The sequence below is a fragment of the Ictalurus furcatus genome, chromosome 16, assembly GCF_023375685.1.
Source record: "Ictalurus furcatus strain D&B chromosome 16, Billie_1.0, whole genome shotgun sequence".
NCBI lineage: Eukaryota > Metazoa > Chordata > Actinopteri > Siluriformes > Ictaluridae > Ictalurus > Ictalurus furcatus.
In genome coordinates this window covers 7,305,001-7,325,744 of record NC_071270.1, presented here as the reverse complement: position 1 = coordinate 7,325,744, position 20,744 = coordinate 7,305,001, and the positions used below count along the sequence as shown (strand labels likewise).

Below are 20,744 nucleotides of genomic sequence, written 5' to 3'. Positions count from 1 at the left end.
CCTGGAGCTGGCTGGCTTTCAGAAGTTTCTTCCTTAGTGGGGGTTAGCTGCAGGCTGGATGTAGCCAGCCTGAGTCGTGCTGTGGGGGTACGTGGCAGTGGGAGTGTTGTCAAGCATCAGACAGAGAGGAATCGGGTTGAATCGGCAGGTGACGTGTGATAATTTTCAACTGTGCCTTCTTTCTTTGTGCTTTCAGTGACGATTGTAACCAGAGAGATAGAGTGAGTGATCTAGCTGGTGGAGTGTGCAACACACACACACATGCAGCAGAGCATGAACTTGAACTCAAATGTACAGTAGCTAAGGCCGTACTCTTTTTTGTTGAGTTTTTGAAAGTGCACTGAAAAGTGCAGTGTGAATAAAAGCGGACCCGGAGCCAACCTCTCAAGTCTTCCTCCGCACCCTCAAACACCTCAAACACACACACACACACAGAGAGCGTTAGCCATGATATTAAAACTGCTGACAGGTGAAGCGAATAACATTGATTATCTTGTTACAGTGGCATCTGTGAATGGGGTGGGATATGTTGGGCAGCAAGTGAACAGTCAGTTCTTGAAGTTGAAGCAGGTAAAATGGGCAAGCATAAGGATGTGAGTAAGGGCCAAATTGTGATTGTCATTCAGTTCAACTGTCAGTGGTTTTAATGTTATGGCTGATGGGTGTATGTGTATGTAAATATATATATATATATATATATATATATATATATATATATAAAGAATAATGACTTACTGTATGCATGTCTGTTTGACCTTTTGACTATTCAAATTGTCTATTTGAATATTCTGACATCTTATTGACCAGATTTGGTTTGAATCGGATGAACCCTAGGAGGAGTGTTAAAAAGTTTGGTTTATAACACTATTGCTATGTGCCTGTGTCCCATCGTTGAACATACACGTGAAGTTTAGGTCACATTGCATGAACAGGAATTATGCCACAGTTCCTGATTGCATGATGTGACATATTAATTGATATCCTCAGCATGGCAATATCATTTAGCATATCACAAATTCCTTGACAATTTATCATCATGAATATATAATCAATTTGCTGAACAACTTTGGGTTAAATATAATGAATCCAATAAGAGTCTAACATTTAATATATATATATATATATATATATATATATATATATATATATATATATATATATATATATATATATACTGTTGACAATGTGACAATGTTCCATCATTGAACATAATTGCTTACGAAATGGAAAGTTGCTTAAAACAGAACATTTGAATGGCATGCCTTTACACATAGTTTCCAGGCCATAATATTACAGAAAATCCTGAAAATCCATAATGTTGTACAATTTCAAACTTTCACTGCACTCATTTATGGAAAGTTTTGTATTTCAGGAAAGTAACAAACCAAAGCTGAGAGGCTACAACATCCCATTCTTGCATTAAATATAACTTTCTATAATGAGTGACATTACAGAAGAAAATTGTAATACATATTTTTTTGTTACTCTCTTGGGATAAAATGGAAAATGGAGTACCCTTAAGGGTTCTTCATATAAGGGATGTGTCTAATCTTAACTTTTTCAGGTTTTCAAACCAACCAAGCAGAAACTACAACTACTAGTGATTAAACAGGTGTGGTTCCTGATCCATTGAAAGTCTGCAGCCACACCAGCCTCATTAAAGTATCACATTCTTTAAAGTATTAGCTAAAACTCTGTACGTGTATATACGTATAAAATGGTCATTGTTGAAATAATGTCACCTTCATCATAAGAAATATGATTGTGCATACCTTTGACATTATCTTTACTTTTTCTAAGACCTTAGAACTTTGTATGTGGCCTAGGTTCAGTGGAGTAAATATTTAACTTTCCTGATTAGCACTTTGAGAGGTGGACTAACCCAGAACCCATAGTTAACATTGCTTTTTCAGCTGCAATACATTAAAAAAAATAATTATTTTATTGCTTAGTCTAGTTCATATGATTCAATTTGGAATCAATTTGGGAATGTCATCTTAAGTCAAGTTTGCATGTTAGGATTTTTAAACTGATAATGTCCTGCAATCCTTAATGAGCATTTGATAACTATGAGGAAAAACAAGCACATCACACACTGCAATATGAAGGCCTGCCAGTTCATCATCAGGTGGAACACTTTTTTTACTCTTGCTTTCTTTTCATTTTAAAGAAAGAAGCAGACTACTGAGAACATTATAACTATATGTCTTTATATTTTACAGTGCATTCAGAATGTATTCAGACCCCTACAATTTTTTCCACATTTTGGTATGTTGCAGCATTATGATAAAATGCTTAATTTTTATTTATTTATTTATTTTTACATCAATCTACACTCCATACCTCATAATGACAAAGCAAAAACCAGATTACTCTGGTTCAGATTATTTACATCACTTTTATTGTCTCTTTTGTGCTTGGATGTTCGTCCTCTTGTCATTTTCTGTTACTGACAACATGCCTGTCCATTTTAAGAGAGTTTAAGGACTTGTAAAGATGAAGACATTTTTGGCCATGAAGAACGAATAAGCTAGCTAACACTTTCATTTACATTTAGATATTTATGAAATTAACTTAAAACTTAATTTGATATTATTAATATTCCCTGAGGTGTTCACAAACCACTGGTTGCAAAGTCCTGCCCTGAACATGCCATGGTGACACCAGCTTCCATGAGAGTGAATTTCACAGACAGCGTGCATAAATATGGCAGAACAAACACATGACTGCATTAATTAGCATCTCAACAGCCAGAAAGACAGTCTCACAAGCATAACATCAAATTCCAGTTTCTAATCTGATCTCATTAACCACTATGTATTCTGTGGATTTATATGCATGTGTAAAAGATCTGAAGCTTGCAGGAAGAATGTCTGACTGACTGACTGATTGAGTCATTCAATTAATTCTTTCTTTGATTGATTCATTGATTGAATAAAATTTAATATAACATCTAATTTTGTTCTTTAACACTGTTAGATTCTTATAATAATACCAAGTCAGTACTAAGTCTGTGAAGGTGTTCAGCCAGCCAGGTCATTTTGATTGTCCAGTAGTAGAAGTTCCCTGGATAAGTTGTTTTAAGAATAGCAATTTTAAGAATATATCTCTCCACATGTTTTGACATTTTCCAACTAGACAAGTTGTTGTAAAGCACATTTGCTTCTGTTGATGAGATTGGAAAGGTTTCTGACCTGATGCTGGTAGCCAAAGCCTGTTCTAAGTTAAATAAGACTTATCAGGATGTTTTTTAAGCATGATGTATTTGTTGCTATTCTGCAACAATGCATATTATTTTCCCATTTTTACCCTGCGTAGCAAGCAATACAGTTACTGTAGGGATTAGAGAGAATCAAATCATTTTTACTATGCTTTGTCAAGAAATAAAATGAATTCATGAATTCATGATGTGACCTGCGAAGAGGATGTCGACCTATCAAGGTCACCAAGGAGCCTCTTAGCATGCACCACATTGCTAATGTTTTAATCACTCTGCAGAGGCTGAAGCACACTCAAAGTGTTCAGTCCACGGAGTTCACTGACCAGGAGCTCTTCTTGGAGATTTTGATTGAATGTGCGGTTCAAAACATTATATCTTAATGGACCATATATCTTAATGGGCATATATTCTTACTTTGCTCTGGTGTGAGATGAAACCAATTCCATGAGCACTGACACACTCCCATCTTCCTCACACAGAGCATGGTGAGCAATTTGAAGTGTACTATATGTGACAAGTTTAAAAGTGCCTTGGTACAGAAGAAAAACCCTATTCTGCTAGCCACTACTCTGAAGGGTGGAGGAGAATAAAGGGTTTCGGAGAAAACTTCCAATACAAAACACTGTCACTACTAACATTTTATAGGAATTGATTTGGTTCCAAAATTTAAGTCAAAATTCAATCAAACCATATAGTATTATATATACATACAGTTCGGGTGAGCTAGCCAGCTTTTGGGTCCACCCTGCCATGAAACGTTCATTTGGCACTCTGGTCATTGATTCACTTTAAAGAGGCTCAGGGGTATTAAAAGGTATGCTTTGCACAATACATGTCTGCTTTTTTTGTTTTTTTACCATGGTTTACCAGCACACATTCTATGTCCATGACCCTGACCATCAACTTTGTAAGTTCTCTTTGTTTCTATTTTCTGTATATCCTTCATTTGTGATTTGGTACAATAAACCCATTCTTTACTTTATCTCCAAATACTCAGTAGTTCTTCTGTAAGAAAGTATGTTGCATTAAAAGTACATGGCTTGTATGATTTATATGGTTATTAGAAATGGTTTCCTAAGCTAAAGTTTTATTATGTTAGACTCTGTGGGACTACAAATTTAAAATAATGGTAACTGAGGCTTGGTAAAACACCTTTTGTCATTTGCTCTTGGTGCCCCTGTCCCATTCTTTTTATTGGTGACCATTGTGATCATCAATACCTGACATAAGTGTAAATGCAACATGGACCTTTCTTTATCCATCCATTTTCTATACCGCTTATCTTACTGTGTCATGGGGAACTTGGAGCCTATCCCCAGGAGCATGGGGCACAACGCAGGGTACACCCTGGACAAGGTGCCAATCCATCGCAGGACTCATACACATTCACACACTACAGACAATTTGGGCATGCCAATCAGCCTACCATGCCTAACCCTAACCCTTTGGACTGGGGAGGAAGCCGGAGTACCCGGAGGAAACCCCCGCAGCACAGGGAGAACATACAAATTCCACACACACAGGGCCATGGTGGGAATCGAACCCCCAAACCTGGAGGTGTGAGGCGAATGCGCTAACCACCAACCCACTGTGCGCCCTGACTTTTCTTTATCTCTATGAAAATGAAGTTGTCTGAGTTTTATAGTTATGCTGATTGGATTAGGACTGATGAAACTACAGAGCCTGGGGTGGGTTCCTATAACTGCTTACTTCCTTTGCATACATTGTTTAAGGTCGTCACCTGAGTGCTTTGTCTCCACCTCTAAGCACTGCCCCCTGAAATGTATATCAAACTACAATGTACAGCTGATTGCTTTTAGACTTGATGACTGCAGTGCAAGACAGCACATTCTGACCTGTAGACTGATGTTCAGGATGTCCTACAATAATGAATCCTGCTGAAGCATTACCCGAGTCTCCTGGTCTTTGCTTCTGAGTTTCCAACAACACATTTGAAGGCAACCTCTGACAAGCTCAGATAAAATGCTAATACTTGCGTATTAAAATGCTAAGGCTTGCATGTTGATATAAACCTCTAAGCTAACAATATAATTGTTTATTGTAGGCTATATAAAAGCCTCTGACAGAGGAACATCATTTTATAATGAAAGCTTAGCATGAAACTGCTTTAGATTAAACACAATCGGAACACTGAGATATTACACTTCTAGCACTAGCTAGATTATTCTCTGGAATCATAAAAATAAGTTAACAGTTATCATTAATTGGAGTCAGATAATTAATTAAATGTATTGGAGTCAGATATTTAAATCATAAAGCTAAAACACGCATTTAACCTTTGACTGCACATATTTCCGTATTTGGTCATAGGAGAGCAGTGGGCTAATATAAGAACCCTTTCAAATTTAGCCCTCATTTTTTCTAAGAGTGTATATCTGTTGGGTGATGGTTCATTACAAACTCATTGCATTACCTGCATTAAAGCATTACTTAAAACTCATATGTACTTGGACATGTATGTATAAAATAGTCAGTGTATAAGTATTATGATTTTGCAAACCTTTGACATCATCCTTACTTTATATGAGAGAGTAGCACCTTATACAGTCCCCTTCCAAAAACATTGGAAGAACAAGGCCAATTCATGCTATACACCAAAGACATTTGAGATCAAAAGATGGATATGAGATGAGAATTTAGAATTTCGCTTTTATATTCTGGTATTTACATCTAGATGTGTTAAACCATAGCCTCTTTCAGTTGTTGTTTGTTTTGAGGGGTTTCTCCCTTCAGTCTCCTCTTCAGGAGAAACTCTTGTTTGTTGGGCTGTGCACTCTAGCTGTTTGTGGGCTTGTTCTCAAACCTGCTTACTCCACTGTAACCAGTTGTCCACAGTGGGTGAGTCTGAGGGTTTGGCTCTCCAATGGAGCAGACCTGTGCTGTTAGCCCTTGGCACCACTCGTCGCTTCCTTCTACATCCATGGAGAAGCTAACTATTCTGTCAGGAAACTATTGAGGATGCAAGTGCAGGTATTCGATGGTTTTATTAATCGTTGCAAACAGGACAGAGACATAATCCAAAAACATGAACAGGTTTAGTCTTAATCATTGAATAGTGAATAACTTCACTTGGATATGATAGACGTAAATTTAAAACTCTGTTAAAAGTTATGACTCTGCTACTCATACTCAAATTCAATTAACTGTTTCAGTTAACAGTTATAGAAGATCAATTATTTTTAATCACGCTATCCAGCATTACCCAGATGAGGATGGGTTCCCTTTTGAGGTTGGTTCCTCTCAGTGTTCATCTCAGGGAGTTGTTCCTTGCCCTTTACCAGCACCACTGGCTTGCTCATTAAATATAGATTTTAAATGTTTTTTTTTTGTAAAGCTGCTTTGTGAGAATACCTACTGTTAAAAGTGCTATATAAATAAAATTTCATTGAATTAAATTGAAAGGAATTGAATTGGATAACACACAGTGGTTTGGAGTACTGGAGTTATGTACGATTCATTTTCAGTTCCAGTTCCACTTTTAAATAGGCAGTTTACTATTCTTTTCTAAAATCTTTCTAAAACTGTGTTACTTGAGCTCATGACTAAATATGTTGTGTGAACATCATACTTAATATGTGGAGTCCAGTAAATTATTTGGTGGGAATCGAAGTAATTCCAGTGTCCCCACACAGATATGCATATCTGACCATTTGACCTTGAACATTTGGCTGGTCTCCATGAGCAAAAGTGCTCTTTTACAAAAACTGAAGCTTTTATTAAAAATAAATAAATAAATAAATAAATAAATGACCAAAAGGTTGAATTTTGGTTATGGATAGGGTTATGTTTGGGTGTAGGCATAGCATTAGCAATTAGCTGCATTAATATTTATGTCCTCATGAGGATAGTCAGATAAATGTGTGTGTGTGTGTGTGTGTGTGTGTGTGTGTTTGGGTGTGTGTGTGTGTGTGTGTGTGTGTGTGTGTGTGTGTGTGCGTGCGTGCGTGCGTGCTAGTTACTAGTTTCTGGAAGCAAAAACAGAAGCTCACATAAGTCACGTACAACATGCATTTTAAAAAACAATTATATAATAATTAAGTTCATGACCTGCTGACTCTACATCCGTTATTATTTCAGTCACGTAAAGACCGTTTCATTCTGCTTCTGCCTGCCAAGTACTGTTTTTTGTTTTTTGTTTTTAAATGTGCAGCACATTCTGTTCAAAATAACATTTGGAAGAGTTTCAGTAAATACTTATTGTTTATGTCATATAAGCATATTAACATCTACACCACCACCATTATAATAATTTTTTATTAGTATAATCCATCTATTTAAATATTAAGCAAAATATGTAAATATACCTACCAATATATTTATGTATTGGAGCCATGAGATTTTTAATCTGAAACATTTTTTATTTTGTGAAATAATTTAATTATTCATATTTATTTACCACTTTACCTAGGTCAGATTCATAGTGGATCCAGAGTGATTCCCAAGAACTAATGGCACAAAGCAGTAATACACTTTGGATGGCAAGGTTGCACACACACACACACATACACACACACACCACACACATTAATTGGGATTAATTGTTCCGTGTAATTTCGGTGGAAAGGTGGCTTTACGCTCACATTTAGGGCAAATTAGAGTGGCCTATTAACCTTCCATTTTGTTTTTGAGAAGTGAGTGGAAAGCGGACTACCAAGAGAAACCACCACATATTGTCATGGTAGGTTTCCTTGTGACATATCACACTCCTTTCCCAATACACCCCAGCTTCCTTGACTAAATCCTGTTTATCTTCAGTCCTCATGTGTGTGTTCACCATAACACATACACAGAATTATATGTGTGAGAAAAACTGAGAAAAACGTTCAAATACATGGTGAAATTTAACGGTAACTTCGAAACAGTATCTGAAAAAACAAAAAAACAAAACAGGAACTGAAAAATGTTTGCATGTACAACATTTGGCCAAAAGCTTGTGGACACCTGAAATGTGGGTCTTCCCCCAACTGTTGCCACTAACTTGAAAGCACACAATTTCAAAATAGCATTTGAAAGTCTGCTCAAAAGTGAAAACAAAGGAAATCATTTTTAAAGATTTCCTTTCTGTCCCATCACCTGAGGTGAAAGTCAATCATTTAAACACGATCCTCTTCAGTCGATCTCTGTGCACACTAACATAGGTGGAGAAATAATCACTAATTAATTCAGTGAACTCTGTTCTGTAGTCTAAATGTGTTTTTATTAAGCAAAAATGTATTAAGTAAGGGAAGTAATACTCTATATTTACTTAGTTGCATTTACTTGAGTAACTATTTGAAGAAAAAAGATGTTCTTTTAAGAGTAGGTTTAACTGGCCATACTTAAGCTTACTGAAGTTAATTTTTAATCGCAGAAATTTACTTTTACTTTGCTACATTCGGTGGTATTCCTCCATTACTGTTAAATATTAATGAATATATGTAGTTTTAACAATAAGTTTATATCATGTATGAGGTAGTCCTGGAAGATAATCCCCGAACACACACACACACACACACACACACGCACACACACACACACACACACACACTTTCTTTTCTGTTCTGTTCCATAGTCTGTTACTTTGTTCTCTGTTGTCTTGTTTAAATGCAGATGCTGATATGTTTGTTGTGAAAATAAAGACAGTCAACTGTTGGGAAACTGTTTGGTTTTTGGGGTGTGTGTGAGATTTTGTGTTGAAAATTACATGTTCTGTTTTATTGTACCCATCAAAGGACTGGGGTATGCTGCTTCATTTTGAACCCAGGTTTTATAGCATATAAACAGAACCAACAGACTTTCAAGGAGAGGTGTGATTTACAGTTCTCCATGTAGTCTGAGATTTTGGGTTTTCCCTTCATTTTAATCAGATCCGAAAACGTAATTTGCTACTTTAGTAGTCTTCTCATTGGATACTTTATTATTCTTACTCAAGTAATTATTAACAATATTAATTTTACTGTTATTTGAGTAATTATTTTTAAATAAGTAGTTTTACTTGTACTTGAGTAAAAAATTATGGCTACTCTACCCACCTCTGGCAGGAGCATTGCAGACATTTTGACAGCTGATATCTCTTTGCAGACTAAATTGATTAGGCTTATGTCTGTTTCTCTATGACATGTAATTATCCAAAAACTTGATCAAATTGTAAGAATAGCATATTTAGCTAGCAAGGTTTTAGACACCTTTGGGCAGACTGACCCTTTCTATCGCTGTGTTTATTAAGCAGGCTCTTTACACAGCATAGGCAGACAGCGTGACAAAGTTAGAATGTAGTCTAAATTAAAAAAAAAAACACACAACACTGTTTTGGTAAGATATATTTAAGGTTTCTTAAAGTAGAGAGATCAAATTATATTACTGGTAATTTACAGGACATTTAGTTTACTGGACATTTTTGGTTATTTCCAAGAATTCAGCCATAACATCTAACTGTGCTTTCTTGATTGCCATACATATTAATTATTTTTATTAAAATTGTATCTAGCTTCTAGAAGACAGTGATGGTTCAGTGTTTAAGGCTCTGGATTACTAATCAGAAGGTTGGGGGTTCAAGCCCTAACACTGACAAGCTGACACTTTTGGGCCCTTATCCCTACTTGCTAAATGGGTGCTGTATCATGGCTAACCCTGCACTCTGATTCCAGCTTCCTAACGAGCTGGGATATGTGGAAAAAGAATTTCACTGTAATGTATATGTAACAAATAACGGCTTCTTCTTCTTAGACATTTAAGCTTGTTATGAAGTTACTGAGCTGTAGATTAAAAAATAAACATCTTTCTAAAAGACATTGTGACTGATATTGTGATCATTTCAACCCAAAAAACTGCAATCAATAAATACAAGTAAAATGACAAGCACTGGACATACACTACCACTTAAATATTTTCTTGCTCTCTGTGAGGGAAGGATTGCCTTGCTCTCTCACCTGTCAATAACAGCAACATTTGCAAATCATCAACATCTATTATCTAATGTACAGTACTGTGCAATAGTCTTAGGCACATGCAAAGAAATGTTATACAACAAATATGCCTTTAAACATAATAAGATTAAATAATTCTACATATTAAAAAAATACTATAAAGAGCAGTAAACAGAAATAAATTAAACAAAATCGATATTTGGTGTGTCGACCATTTGCTTTAAAAAACAATTTATTAGTAGTCTCAGGTAGAATTAGTGAGTTTATAAGGAAATGACCTGTAAGTTTTATTGAGCATCTTGCAGAACCAGTCACAGTTCTTCTGGAGACTTTGACTGTCGCACTTGCTTCTTATTTTTGCAGCAAAACTCAGCAGCCTTCATTATGTTTTTTGTCTGAAAAGTTGTTTCTTACAGTATGTAATGTGCTGCTTTCTTTACTGACATACAAATGTTTTTCTGTAACATTTAATTTTGTACTGGAAAACTAATGTTTGGAAATCTTAGGGTGCCTAAGATTTTGCACAGTACTGTACAACAAGTAACGCAGTTATAATGTTCTTCTTATCATGTTGCCTTAGCAGCAGTTCAAAAACAAGCAGTGGTGGATGTGTGTTAGACTTTCCTTCTCAATTGGTTGATAGTGAGTCGGAATTAGATAAATAATTGTTTTTGAGAAAAACCTCGAAACATTTTTTTTTTTTTAAACTATAGCTTTCCCCCGTTTTCTCCAAAAATTGGTCACCTACCAATTCCAACACACCAACTAGCTTTTCCCTGTTATACAACAGCTATCAACCTGGGTAAAAGCTAACACATGCTTCATCGGAGACACATGAAGCAAGCCAACCTCATCTTTACATGCTGTGTCACAGGGTAGAGTAACACACCCATGAGAACGCAATTTGCCCATGCATACATGAATTTACAGAGGCCCACAGTTGGTTAGTGTTGCTGTAATGGGGCAGAGAGAGTATGCTGTCCCTCCCACCCACAAAGCACAGCCGATTTTGGACTCCAGGCCATAAATGGCTGTAGCATCGTTGGGATTCAAACTCGCAGTCTCCCAATGTTAGAGCAAACACTTTTTGTTATGTCATTTGGGAGCTTTTAAAACTATAGTTTATCATTTCTTTTTATTAAACCAGAAACTATATTTTTTAAGAAACTTGAATGAGAAAGTATAACTAAGGAATAGGAATTAATTTTATGACAATGCAATTACTCTCTTTTCAGGCCTGAATTGTCTGAGATTTATTTGCAAATCAGTGCAAAGTCAGCTTAGTGCACCCACACCTTGAGCCTAAATTAAGCTAAGATTTCTCATCTTTCTGCAAATCCCATACACTGACACACATTTGATAAAAGTTTATTTTATTAGGCTTTTAAATATAACAATAAATTATTCACATTAGTCAATATAACACAATACAATCTTTGTAATAAATAGGTTAAATAAAGTTAAATAAAAAACATCATTTGTAATTATTGTGAAATCTCAAACAAACACAGAGCTGTCACATATCCCACAAAATATAATTTTTTTATATAAAAAATACAGAATTCTGTTCTCATGTTGTGATTATTGTGAAACCACAAAAAAGCACAGAACAGAAAGTTTTCGGGAGCTGAGATATACTTAAACATAAAATGAGCCTCCGGATTTACACTTGTACCTAGTACATACTTTCTGGAAACTGGTTTTCTGAATCAGATCTCATTCTGAGAGACTACGGTCTCATCGTGGAGTGTGAACAGCTGGAGGTGACTGGATTGCTGCTTACACATTTGCACTGGCTTATCGTCATCCTTTGAGGTGGTGATGAACCAGCCCGGGTATTTGACCGACTCGAAGGTGTTAAGGGAGTCACCAGTGCCGTTTCTGAAGAAAAGGAAGCGTTCCATGCCATCATTCTCCTGGATGGACTTCAGTCTCTCTTTGTCTTTTACCTCCTACAAAAGAATGAATGCATTACTTTTATAATAACCATTATAAGTTAGTGTTCTCTGATTTTCACTGCATCAGACATTTTGATTGACTGCCGTGTAAAAAGTTTTAGTTATGCCTCTCTTTGTCCTGAATTTGTTCCTAATCAGTAGGCTTAAGGTTGTATTGGGGTGCCATTAATTTCCACTGTTATTACATTTACAAATATGCATGTAAAGCAAAGGTTAAAGACTTTAAACTTAAAACATTAAACTTCTACAACACCTGTACTCTACCTCTACCCACTATAACTACATTTTACCTTGAAATATAAGCATTCATATATTTTTTTTATTAATACAAGTGAACATCATGCTCAAAACATCCTTTTATGAAAAAGTTACATTTTAGTCGCATTCCCAACACATTCATTCAACCCTTTAATTCGCTTCAATCAAATATTAGTTATGTCGCATTTTATGTCGAATTAAGATACATTTTCAACAGAATCTGTCTTGATTGTATTCTTTCTTGCTTGTGAGTCAAAGACTGTGTGCCAGTGACAAAGCCTAAATGGTCCAGATGGTTGTTTACATACCTCTAAGCCTAGAAAAGGAGTTTCATTCTCCAGTGTGCATGAGAGAAAGAGATTGGTCTTTACAATCCCCAAACATACAGGCTGGCCATTTTTGTTTTCTGTGCAGTTTGGTGGAGTGTAGGCCGAGAGGTTGAACCATGCTGTTGAAAAAAAAAATCACTTTGGTTAAATGTCAATACTGATTTTTAATTTTTTTAAAAATTATTATTATTATTATTTTACAATAGACAAGCATGCCAAAAAGAAGCAATGGCAAGAAGGAATAAGTCTGAAAAGGTATGATGGACTGAGAACTGGTATGAAAAGGTATGAGAACTGAAAGTGAAAAGTCAGGACTTCAAAAGGTGAACCAAACCTCTGGACAGTCCCAAAGAGTGAAATTATAGATAGATGGATAGAAGATAGAAGAAATGGCAGGAATTATAAACAGATGGGGCATGTGCAAAAATATGGCAACATAATGCAAGAGTAGTAGTAGAATGGTCATTTAGGTACTAAGCTAATGACTGCGAAAGCGAATGTAAATTCAAATCCCAGAGAGTCCAGTTTGGCACCTGAACAAGGTCTTTATCTATCTGCCATGTTATATGATTTGATTGAATTTGGCCTCAGATTTTGGAACCAAATCAATTACTATAACTTCTTATTAGTGTAAGTGGTTTGTATCGAAAGTTTACCTTTATTCTCCTTATTTCCACCCTTCAGAGTAAAGGCCAGCAGAAGAGGAAGCTTTTCCTTCTGCACCAAAGCCCTTTTAGACTTGTCACATATAGTGCACCGCACAACCTTGTCTTGCAGGTTGTAACTCTTGGATTCAGTGCACTTCAAATTGATCACCATGCTCTCTGTGTGAGGAAGATGGGAGTGTGTCAGTGCTCATGCAATCAGTTTCATCTCACACCAAAGCAAAGTAAGAATATATGCATATACATTAAGATATAATGTTTGAACTGCACCTTCAATCACATTGTCAATGAAGACATTGAAAAGCTCCTGGTCGGTGAACTCCGTGGACTGAATATTCTGAGTGAGTTTCAGCCTCTGCAAAGCGATTACAACATTAGCAACGTGGCGCATACTAAGAGGCTCCTTGGTGACCTCGATACGGAGTCCTTTGTGCAGGTCACATCTGCCGCTCTGTGAAACAGTCCACAGTGAGCTCAGGTTTTCATATAGTGAAAAAAAACATGAGCTGAAGTGAGGGGAGGTGAAGGTTTACAAATCTGAATCCATGACTTACCATGGCCAAAGGATCAGAGCAGTCCAGCTTGTCAAAATCCATGTCATCTGAATCAAATCCACAGTCACTGTCAAAGTACCTGTTAAAAGGGAATGATTTCATGAAGGACTGTGTTTATTTCTTGACTTAGCTTAGTAAAAATTTCTCTAATCCCTAATGTATTGCTTGCTATGAATGAAGAAGAAGAGTCATCTTGGAATAGCATTTGACTACCAGCATCAGACCATAAACCCTTCCAATCACATCAACAAAAGCAAATGTGCTTTACAACAAATAGTCTGAATGGAAAATGGCTAAACATGTGGAGAATTATATTCTTGAAAAAACTTCAACACATCCAAGGAGCTTCATCTTTCAGATGACTCTCTACTACTGGATAATCAAAATCATCTAGGCGACTGAACACCTTCACAGGACTTATATTTTTATTTTATATTATATTGTATATTATTATAACATAACAGTAACAGTATTAAGGTTAAACGAAACTTCATAATACTAATGTCACAAGATATTGCCCTCATAACTGCAGTAGGTTATTTTATTAATTGCTTCCAAGACAAGACTTACCTTTCCAGCGTTAACAAATCTTTGTCAGCCATTTCTAAAAAAATAAAATAAAAATAATAATAATGAATAAAAAAAATTTGATGTTACATTTAGTTTTCATCAGTTAATGAAACAGTGAACAAATCAATCAGTTAGTCAGTCAAACATTCATTCTGCAAGCATCAGATTTTCTACACATGCATATAAATTCACAGAATACATACCAGTGGTTAATGGGCTCGGATTAGAAACTGCGTTCTGAAGTTGTCCTTGTGAGGTTGTCTCTTTCTGTCTGTTGAGCTGCTAGTCAATGCAGTCTTGTGTTTGTGTTGCAGTATTTATGGGTGCTATCTTGGAAATTCACTCGTGCTGACGTCACCTTGGAATGTTAAGTGTAGGATTTTGCAACCAGGGAATAAATTTTTCATGGAATGACTCAGTTGAATCAATTTCTTTGCAAAATGATTCACTGCTTTGAAGTGTTCGAACAATAATGTTGTAATGAAGCCTCCTTTGCTGAAATCACACGACTTGCCCAATTTGATACACGCTCCGAACCACTGATTCAAAACAAAAGGTTCATAAAGGATGATTTCGAAGATTCATGAAACAGTGTTTCAAAAGCGACCATCACTAGGGAATATTAAAATGTAAAATTAAGTTTTAAGTTAAATTTGATAAGCCTCCTTGAAATCTCGGGGTACTTAAAGCAAATAATTTAGACTGAAGGGGCTCAGCTGACAAAGAAGGTTGTGAAACCCTGGTCTATGTTTGCTACATAACCTAAATAAAATAAATAAACAAATCACTCTTTCTACTCTGTCTTTTTTAATATTTTACAGTGTAATAATAATAATACTAATAATATTACTACTAATACTAATACTAATAATAATAAAATAGTGTAACTACACTGAAAGTAATACTGGAGTGAGATCAAGAAAAGTGTGGCAGGAATTTTCACACAAGTCTTGGTAACTTTACCTATGGATTTTTAGTAAGGTTTACATGGCACCAAGGAATTATGCTCATAAAATATATAAGTAATTTTAACCAGCAGTTTTCTTTTTTTGAGTAAATTGTACTCAAACGTATTTATTTCATGCAAGAAATTATGTAATTATGTAAATCTCAACATATCGTTTCTTTAATCATTTATCATCATTACAACTTAATGGCCACTAACAATATACAATGTTATAGTAGAACTGGGTATATGGCCTTACATGAGCTTTCATAACGACTGAACTGGCAGAACCCTACTGCGGTCAGAAGTTTACATAAAATCATCATGAACATAAATGTCATGGCAATATTGGGCTTTCAATAATTTCTTTGAACTGTTCTTTTTCTGGGGAAGGATGATTGTACAACATACATATTTAATAAAAAACGAAAACAAGAATTTGGTTCACAAGTTTTAATTTATTTGGGGTTTTCTGTAGTCAACACAAGGACAAAATTAGATATACAGGGTCAAAAACATACATACAGCACACTTAATATTTAGTTGAATGTCCCTTAGCAAGTTTCACCTCGAGCAGACGCTTTTGCAGACACGCATGTCTATGATGGGTGTGTGTAAACTTCCGATTGCAACTGTACATGATTACTTAACTGCTGTAGCTTGACACACCTGACTGAAAAGGACAAAGAGGGTGAAGCAAGAAAAATAATTTTTCAAAACATTTCATAATCCAAAAGCCTTTGGCCTTAAAGCCAACACAAAATAAGAAATACTGGAAACAGCCCATCCATAATGCTTAAAAGGAAATCAATTTAAACTGAAGTTAACCCAGTATGTATTCACATGAATTAATTTAGAACAGAATTTTAAAAATAATTCTTTTTGTAAAAATCACGGATTTGATTTTGTCATATTTAATGAACCATTGAAATTCTTCAGTAAATAATAAAATAAATGAAGTGACATTTAATTTTTTTTTTTTAAGTAGTGTTAAAAGGAAAAATGCAGATGTTTCAAATACTATTTTAATTGTTGTTGTTTTAATGTTTCAAATACTATTTTACATTATTGCGAGGTTGGAATGACCTAACTTCCCAGAAGCATAACATAGTGAATATATCATATATAAAAAGTAAAAATCAAGAAAATAAGCAATGAATATACTTATATTCATTAGTCACTTTATCAGGTAAATTTATCAAAAAGATCACTTTGTAAGTGAACATATACTGACTCTAGTCAACTGTCAGCATGAGCTTTTGTCAGCCTCCTCTAGCCAGGGTTCACTTGTGTTCAATGGACACTTTATTAGACACACTAATCTTGTTAGCCTTAGAGTGCCCTCACGTGGCAATGTTAAAGGCACCACGTGTGGAAAAAGTTCAAGAATGTTATAAACCTACAGGAACGAATGAGTAGTTCTTAATTAAAATGTATCTAATGCCTATTAAATAATAAGAACTACTAGTTAATTATTCAATATGAATGATAGCAAAGTTCATTATTAACACAGAAATTACTGAGTTTTACATTTTTCCTGCAGAACTAATAGCAAACTATGGCTCTTTTATAATAACTACTGATAGCTAAGCCTTACCTTCAATAACCACTTCAGTCATTCATAATGAGTTTCAATTTATTGGTTAAACTCATAACCATATAGTTAAAATACATGCAAACAACATTCGTAAGTGATTTGTGCAACTCTGTACTGTTATGATGGTACAAAGCAGTGCTAACAAATAAATGTATGATGATATTATATTCTAATTACTTGAAACAACAGCAACAACAACAATAATAATAATAATAATAAACTGAACAAACACTGGTGAGTATCCTCACACCTACATGGATTTCAGATTTCATTTCTTCATATTTACATCTAGATGTGTTAAACAACTTTGAAACATTTTGTTTTAATCCACCCATCTTTTCAAGTGATCAAAAATATTGGAAAATGTGACAGGTGACAGGTGTTTCTTGCTGCCCAGGTGTGCCCTGTTAAAATGATTGTTTAAAGAATTAATAGCTCTAAATTTTAATCTCTTGGTTTGAGTCTTAGGTTTCACCTGTAAAGACTGTATATGTTGTTTAAAAAAATAATAATAATAACTAAAAAAAAAAAAGGATAAACCAACATTTCATTACACTTCTGAATCTTAATATTTTGCATATTTGATTAAGCTACAAAAAAAATTGTGTGATCACTGCATTAATTTAAAATGAAATAACTCTAGGCTTATATAAAGTTAATTCTCTATTGCCAAATATGAGGTGCATTTTTAAACATAAAAATTATGAAAACATTACATTTAAAGTTTAAACACATATTTAAGTTGAGTTAATATCTCCCCTACATTAAAATAAAAAATCCAAAACATGCTTAAAAATGCTCTAAAAAGTATATGTTATTACACCAATACAGTCAACATTTACAAAAACTTCATGCAGCACACTTAGATTTATGAGTGATTAGCGTACCCGCCATTGTTTGATATTGTGGCAGATGTAAAGGTGGAGGGGAATTTATAACTGCTTCAGGTTTTTCGACAAGAAACACTCCTACAATAGCTCCTCTGGAAGCTACCTCATTCCTCGTTCCTCTCCTCCTCGCGGTGCAATTAGAGAACTGATATGTCCTTCAAGATGGCTGACTTCGATCGATGTCCGGTCACGGGCTGGAGGACGGAGAAGCGAGGAAACGAGGAAGCATCAATTTGAGTATTGAGAAGTAAATACCCTAATGTTTATGACAAATTTATTAAAAGTATCCCAATTCCAATGATTAAGTTAGTAAAATAAGAATGCACACTTGTAAATCAAAATACAGGTACAGGTACGAATATTTGGAGCACCAAACAGATACAAATATAGACAGTGTCATTGTATTATGCCTTATTATGCATCCATACCTGGATTTCTAGGTTTTTAGTGCCCTCGTGTGGCAAAGACAAGTCACTGACTCACAGAATTTTGAACCATGAAAATGAAAGGACTAAATATGTCGTTAAGGACTGAATATGCTGGGTCTCAGTATATTATCAGCTCACACATTTTTCTCCTTCCTGAAAAATCACCAGACAGATTTTTCTTTGCTTTTGTTGTTTTATGACAAGTTTTCTTGCCTTCAGCATGACTTTTTTTTCATATGAATCATATCTCTCCCGTATCCTTGCAAACATTTTTTTTTTCATTAAGTTATGACACTATTCCATTAAAGTTTGGAATTGGAATATGAAATATCTATTGATGTCTACCTACAGGCCGATATGTAATAGACCAATATGATATAATCAGCTATAGAGATGTATATTAACATCCAAAAAACATAAACAATCATTGCCTTTTTAACACTACTCTCTTTACTACAGTATTTTAACTCAGTATTGCATGACATGCAGTTATAGGACGATAATGGTCAACGGGGTGGAGTGATGCAACCTGACATGGACCGGAAGGTTAATAAAGAGTGCCTACACTAAAGAAATAATTATCCCCCCCCCCCCCCCCATATAAATATAACTATATATAAATATAACTATATAACTATATACATTTTACTGGCAACAAAAAACCTGTAAAATAATTTTCTGTACATAAACAGCAATTAAAACCCAACATATTACTACAGTGGCATTAAATATAGTCAAAACAAAGTTACTTAGGCCTTTTGTAAACAATTTTCCAAATTCCAAATTTCCCAACTCGCACACTTCAATGAAAAAAGAAACTCATACAGTGGAAATGAGAATGGAGTTTTTATTTCTTTAATAGCAGTGGCATATGCAAAAAAAATCTACTTACTTAAAAAATCATGTTACTGACCTGTTGCCAATTAACCTAATTAGTTACAAAATGTTTCTCTAGCTGTTTCCTTTTAGTAACACTTACTTTTCCAGCCTTTTGTTTCCCCGTCGCAACTTTTTTGAGACATTTTGCGGCCATCAAATTCAAAATTACCTTATTTTTTCCTTAAAATGGTACATTTCCTCAGTTTAAACATTTGATATGTTTTCTATGTTCTATTGTGAATAACATATGGGCTTATGAGATTTGCAAATCATTACATTCTGTTTTTATTAACATTTTACACATTGTCCCAACTTTTTTGGAATTGGGGTTGTAGAACATAGAACCTTTTGTATCAGACCACTCCATTTTTAGGTGAGCAAAAGTATAGGAACAGATGAGTCTTGAAGTAAATGAAAGTAAATAACACTTAATATTTTGTTGCATATCCCTTGCTTGCAATAACTGCATCAAGCCTGCAACTCACTGACATCACCAAATTCTTGGTTTCTTTTTTAATGCTTTTTTCATGAATTCCATCTATTTGCATAATGCAACTCTGTATCTTAGAATTGATTGACATATTGTTTACAAACGTCAACAAGTTTTTGATCATTTTTGAGAGTCACACAATCCTAAGTGGTTTAACATCAATTTTGTGGGGAAAAAATCCTAGGACTAGTTAGCAAAAGAAGGTTTCTCATATTATGCAAATTATCTCAAATTTAAGTGGCAGAGCCAAATGTTCCAAAAAGCAATTTGCGCAAAGAAATTAAGCTGAAGAAGAAATTTTACTGCACACTTTATTTTCCAAGAGATGTGCTTGCTTTTGCGTGCACAAACATGAATAGCACCCCCTAGTGTCCAATTTGAATGAGACTGCATCACATAGCAGTGGGTCTAAAACCTACCTAAACCTACCATCCAAATTTCATGATGATGACTCAATGTTAAACCTGTCAAATGCCTGCTGAAAAGTTATTGGCTGATGACAGCCTTTTTTTTTTTTAAGTAATTAGGTCAACATCAAAAGTCCACTTACAGATTAGCACATAGATGCACCATACCAAATTCCAGCTTGATGTGACTTAGGATTCCTGAGAAGCAATTATGTCACCATAGCCCATCACACCACAACCCAGAGCAATCTTCAAATCTACAAGATAGTAAAGACTGGCCAAAAATCCTAGGATCCATTTGTGAAAGTAGATTTTGGATTTTATGCAAATTATCACAAATTTCCATAGGCGAAGCTAAATGGTCCAAAAGGCTTTTTTTGTAGAGTATGAGTAAAATAAACAAACCTACTGAACCTGAGACATTTGGGCACTTCTCTGACAATTGCCCTTCTAGCTCATGAAAAGCCACTAAATGTCCTTTAGTGACCCAGCCACAGCCCAAACTTGAAGCCCATAGAATATCTGTGGAGAGACCTGAAGATGGCAGAAGATGGCTCCCCATCCAATCTGACTGAGCTTGAGAAGATCTGTCAGGAAGAATTGGAGAACCTGACCAAATCTAGGTGT

The 20,744-nt window shown here is 35.1% G+C and overlaps 1 protein-coding gene across 2 annotated transcripts; it reads right to left on the bottom strand.

Annotated features, from left to right (window-relative positions):
- Positions 1–11,429: 11,429 nt before the first annotated feature.
- On the bottom strand, positions 11,430–15,313 carry LOC128620859 (interleukin-1 beta). 2 transcript variants are annotated; one of them, XM_053646197.1, is made up of 7 exons: positions 14,684–15,313; positions 14,481–14,514; positions 13,911–13,989; positions 13,627–13,807; positions 13,348–13,515; positions 12,671–12,810; positions 11,430–12,098 (listed from the first exon to the last, which is right to left on the bottom strand). In XM_053646197.1, exons 2-7 carry the CDS (start codon positions 14,510–14,512, stop codon positions 11,856–11,858), a joined length of 843 nt encoding a protein of 280 aa, XP_053502172.1. In that variant the 5' UTR covers positions 14,513–14,514; positions 14,684–15,313; the 3' UTR covers positions 11,430–11,855. The 2 variants fall into 2 exon arrangements, with proteins under 2 accessions (XP_053502172.1, XP_053502173.1); XM_053646198.1 differs by lacking the exon at positions 14,684–15,313 and having other exon boundaries at positions 14,481–14,666.
- Positions 15,314–20,744: the final 5,431 nt, after the last annotated feature.

Bases quoted from the DNA above. Each gene is read 5' to 3' on its own strand.
- LOC128620859 (XM_053646197.1), bottom strand. From the start codon at position 14,512: ATGGCTGACAAAGATTTGTTAACGCTGGAAAG. The intron at 13,516-13,626 runs GTGCAGTTCAAA...TTCCTCACACAG, and splicing joins CATTGACAATGTGATTGAAG to AGAGCATGGTGATCAATTTG. The intron at 12,811-13,347 runs GTAAACTTTCGA...TTTTTTCAACAG, and splicing joins TGGAAATAAGGAGAATAAAG to CATGGTTCAACCTCTCGGCC.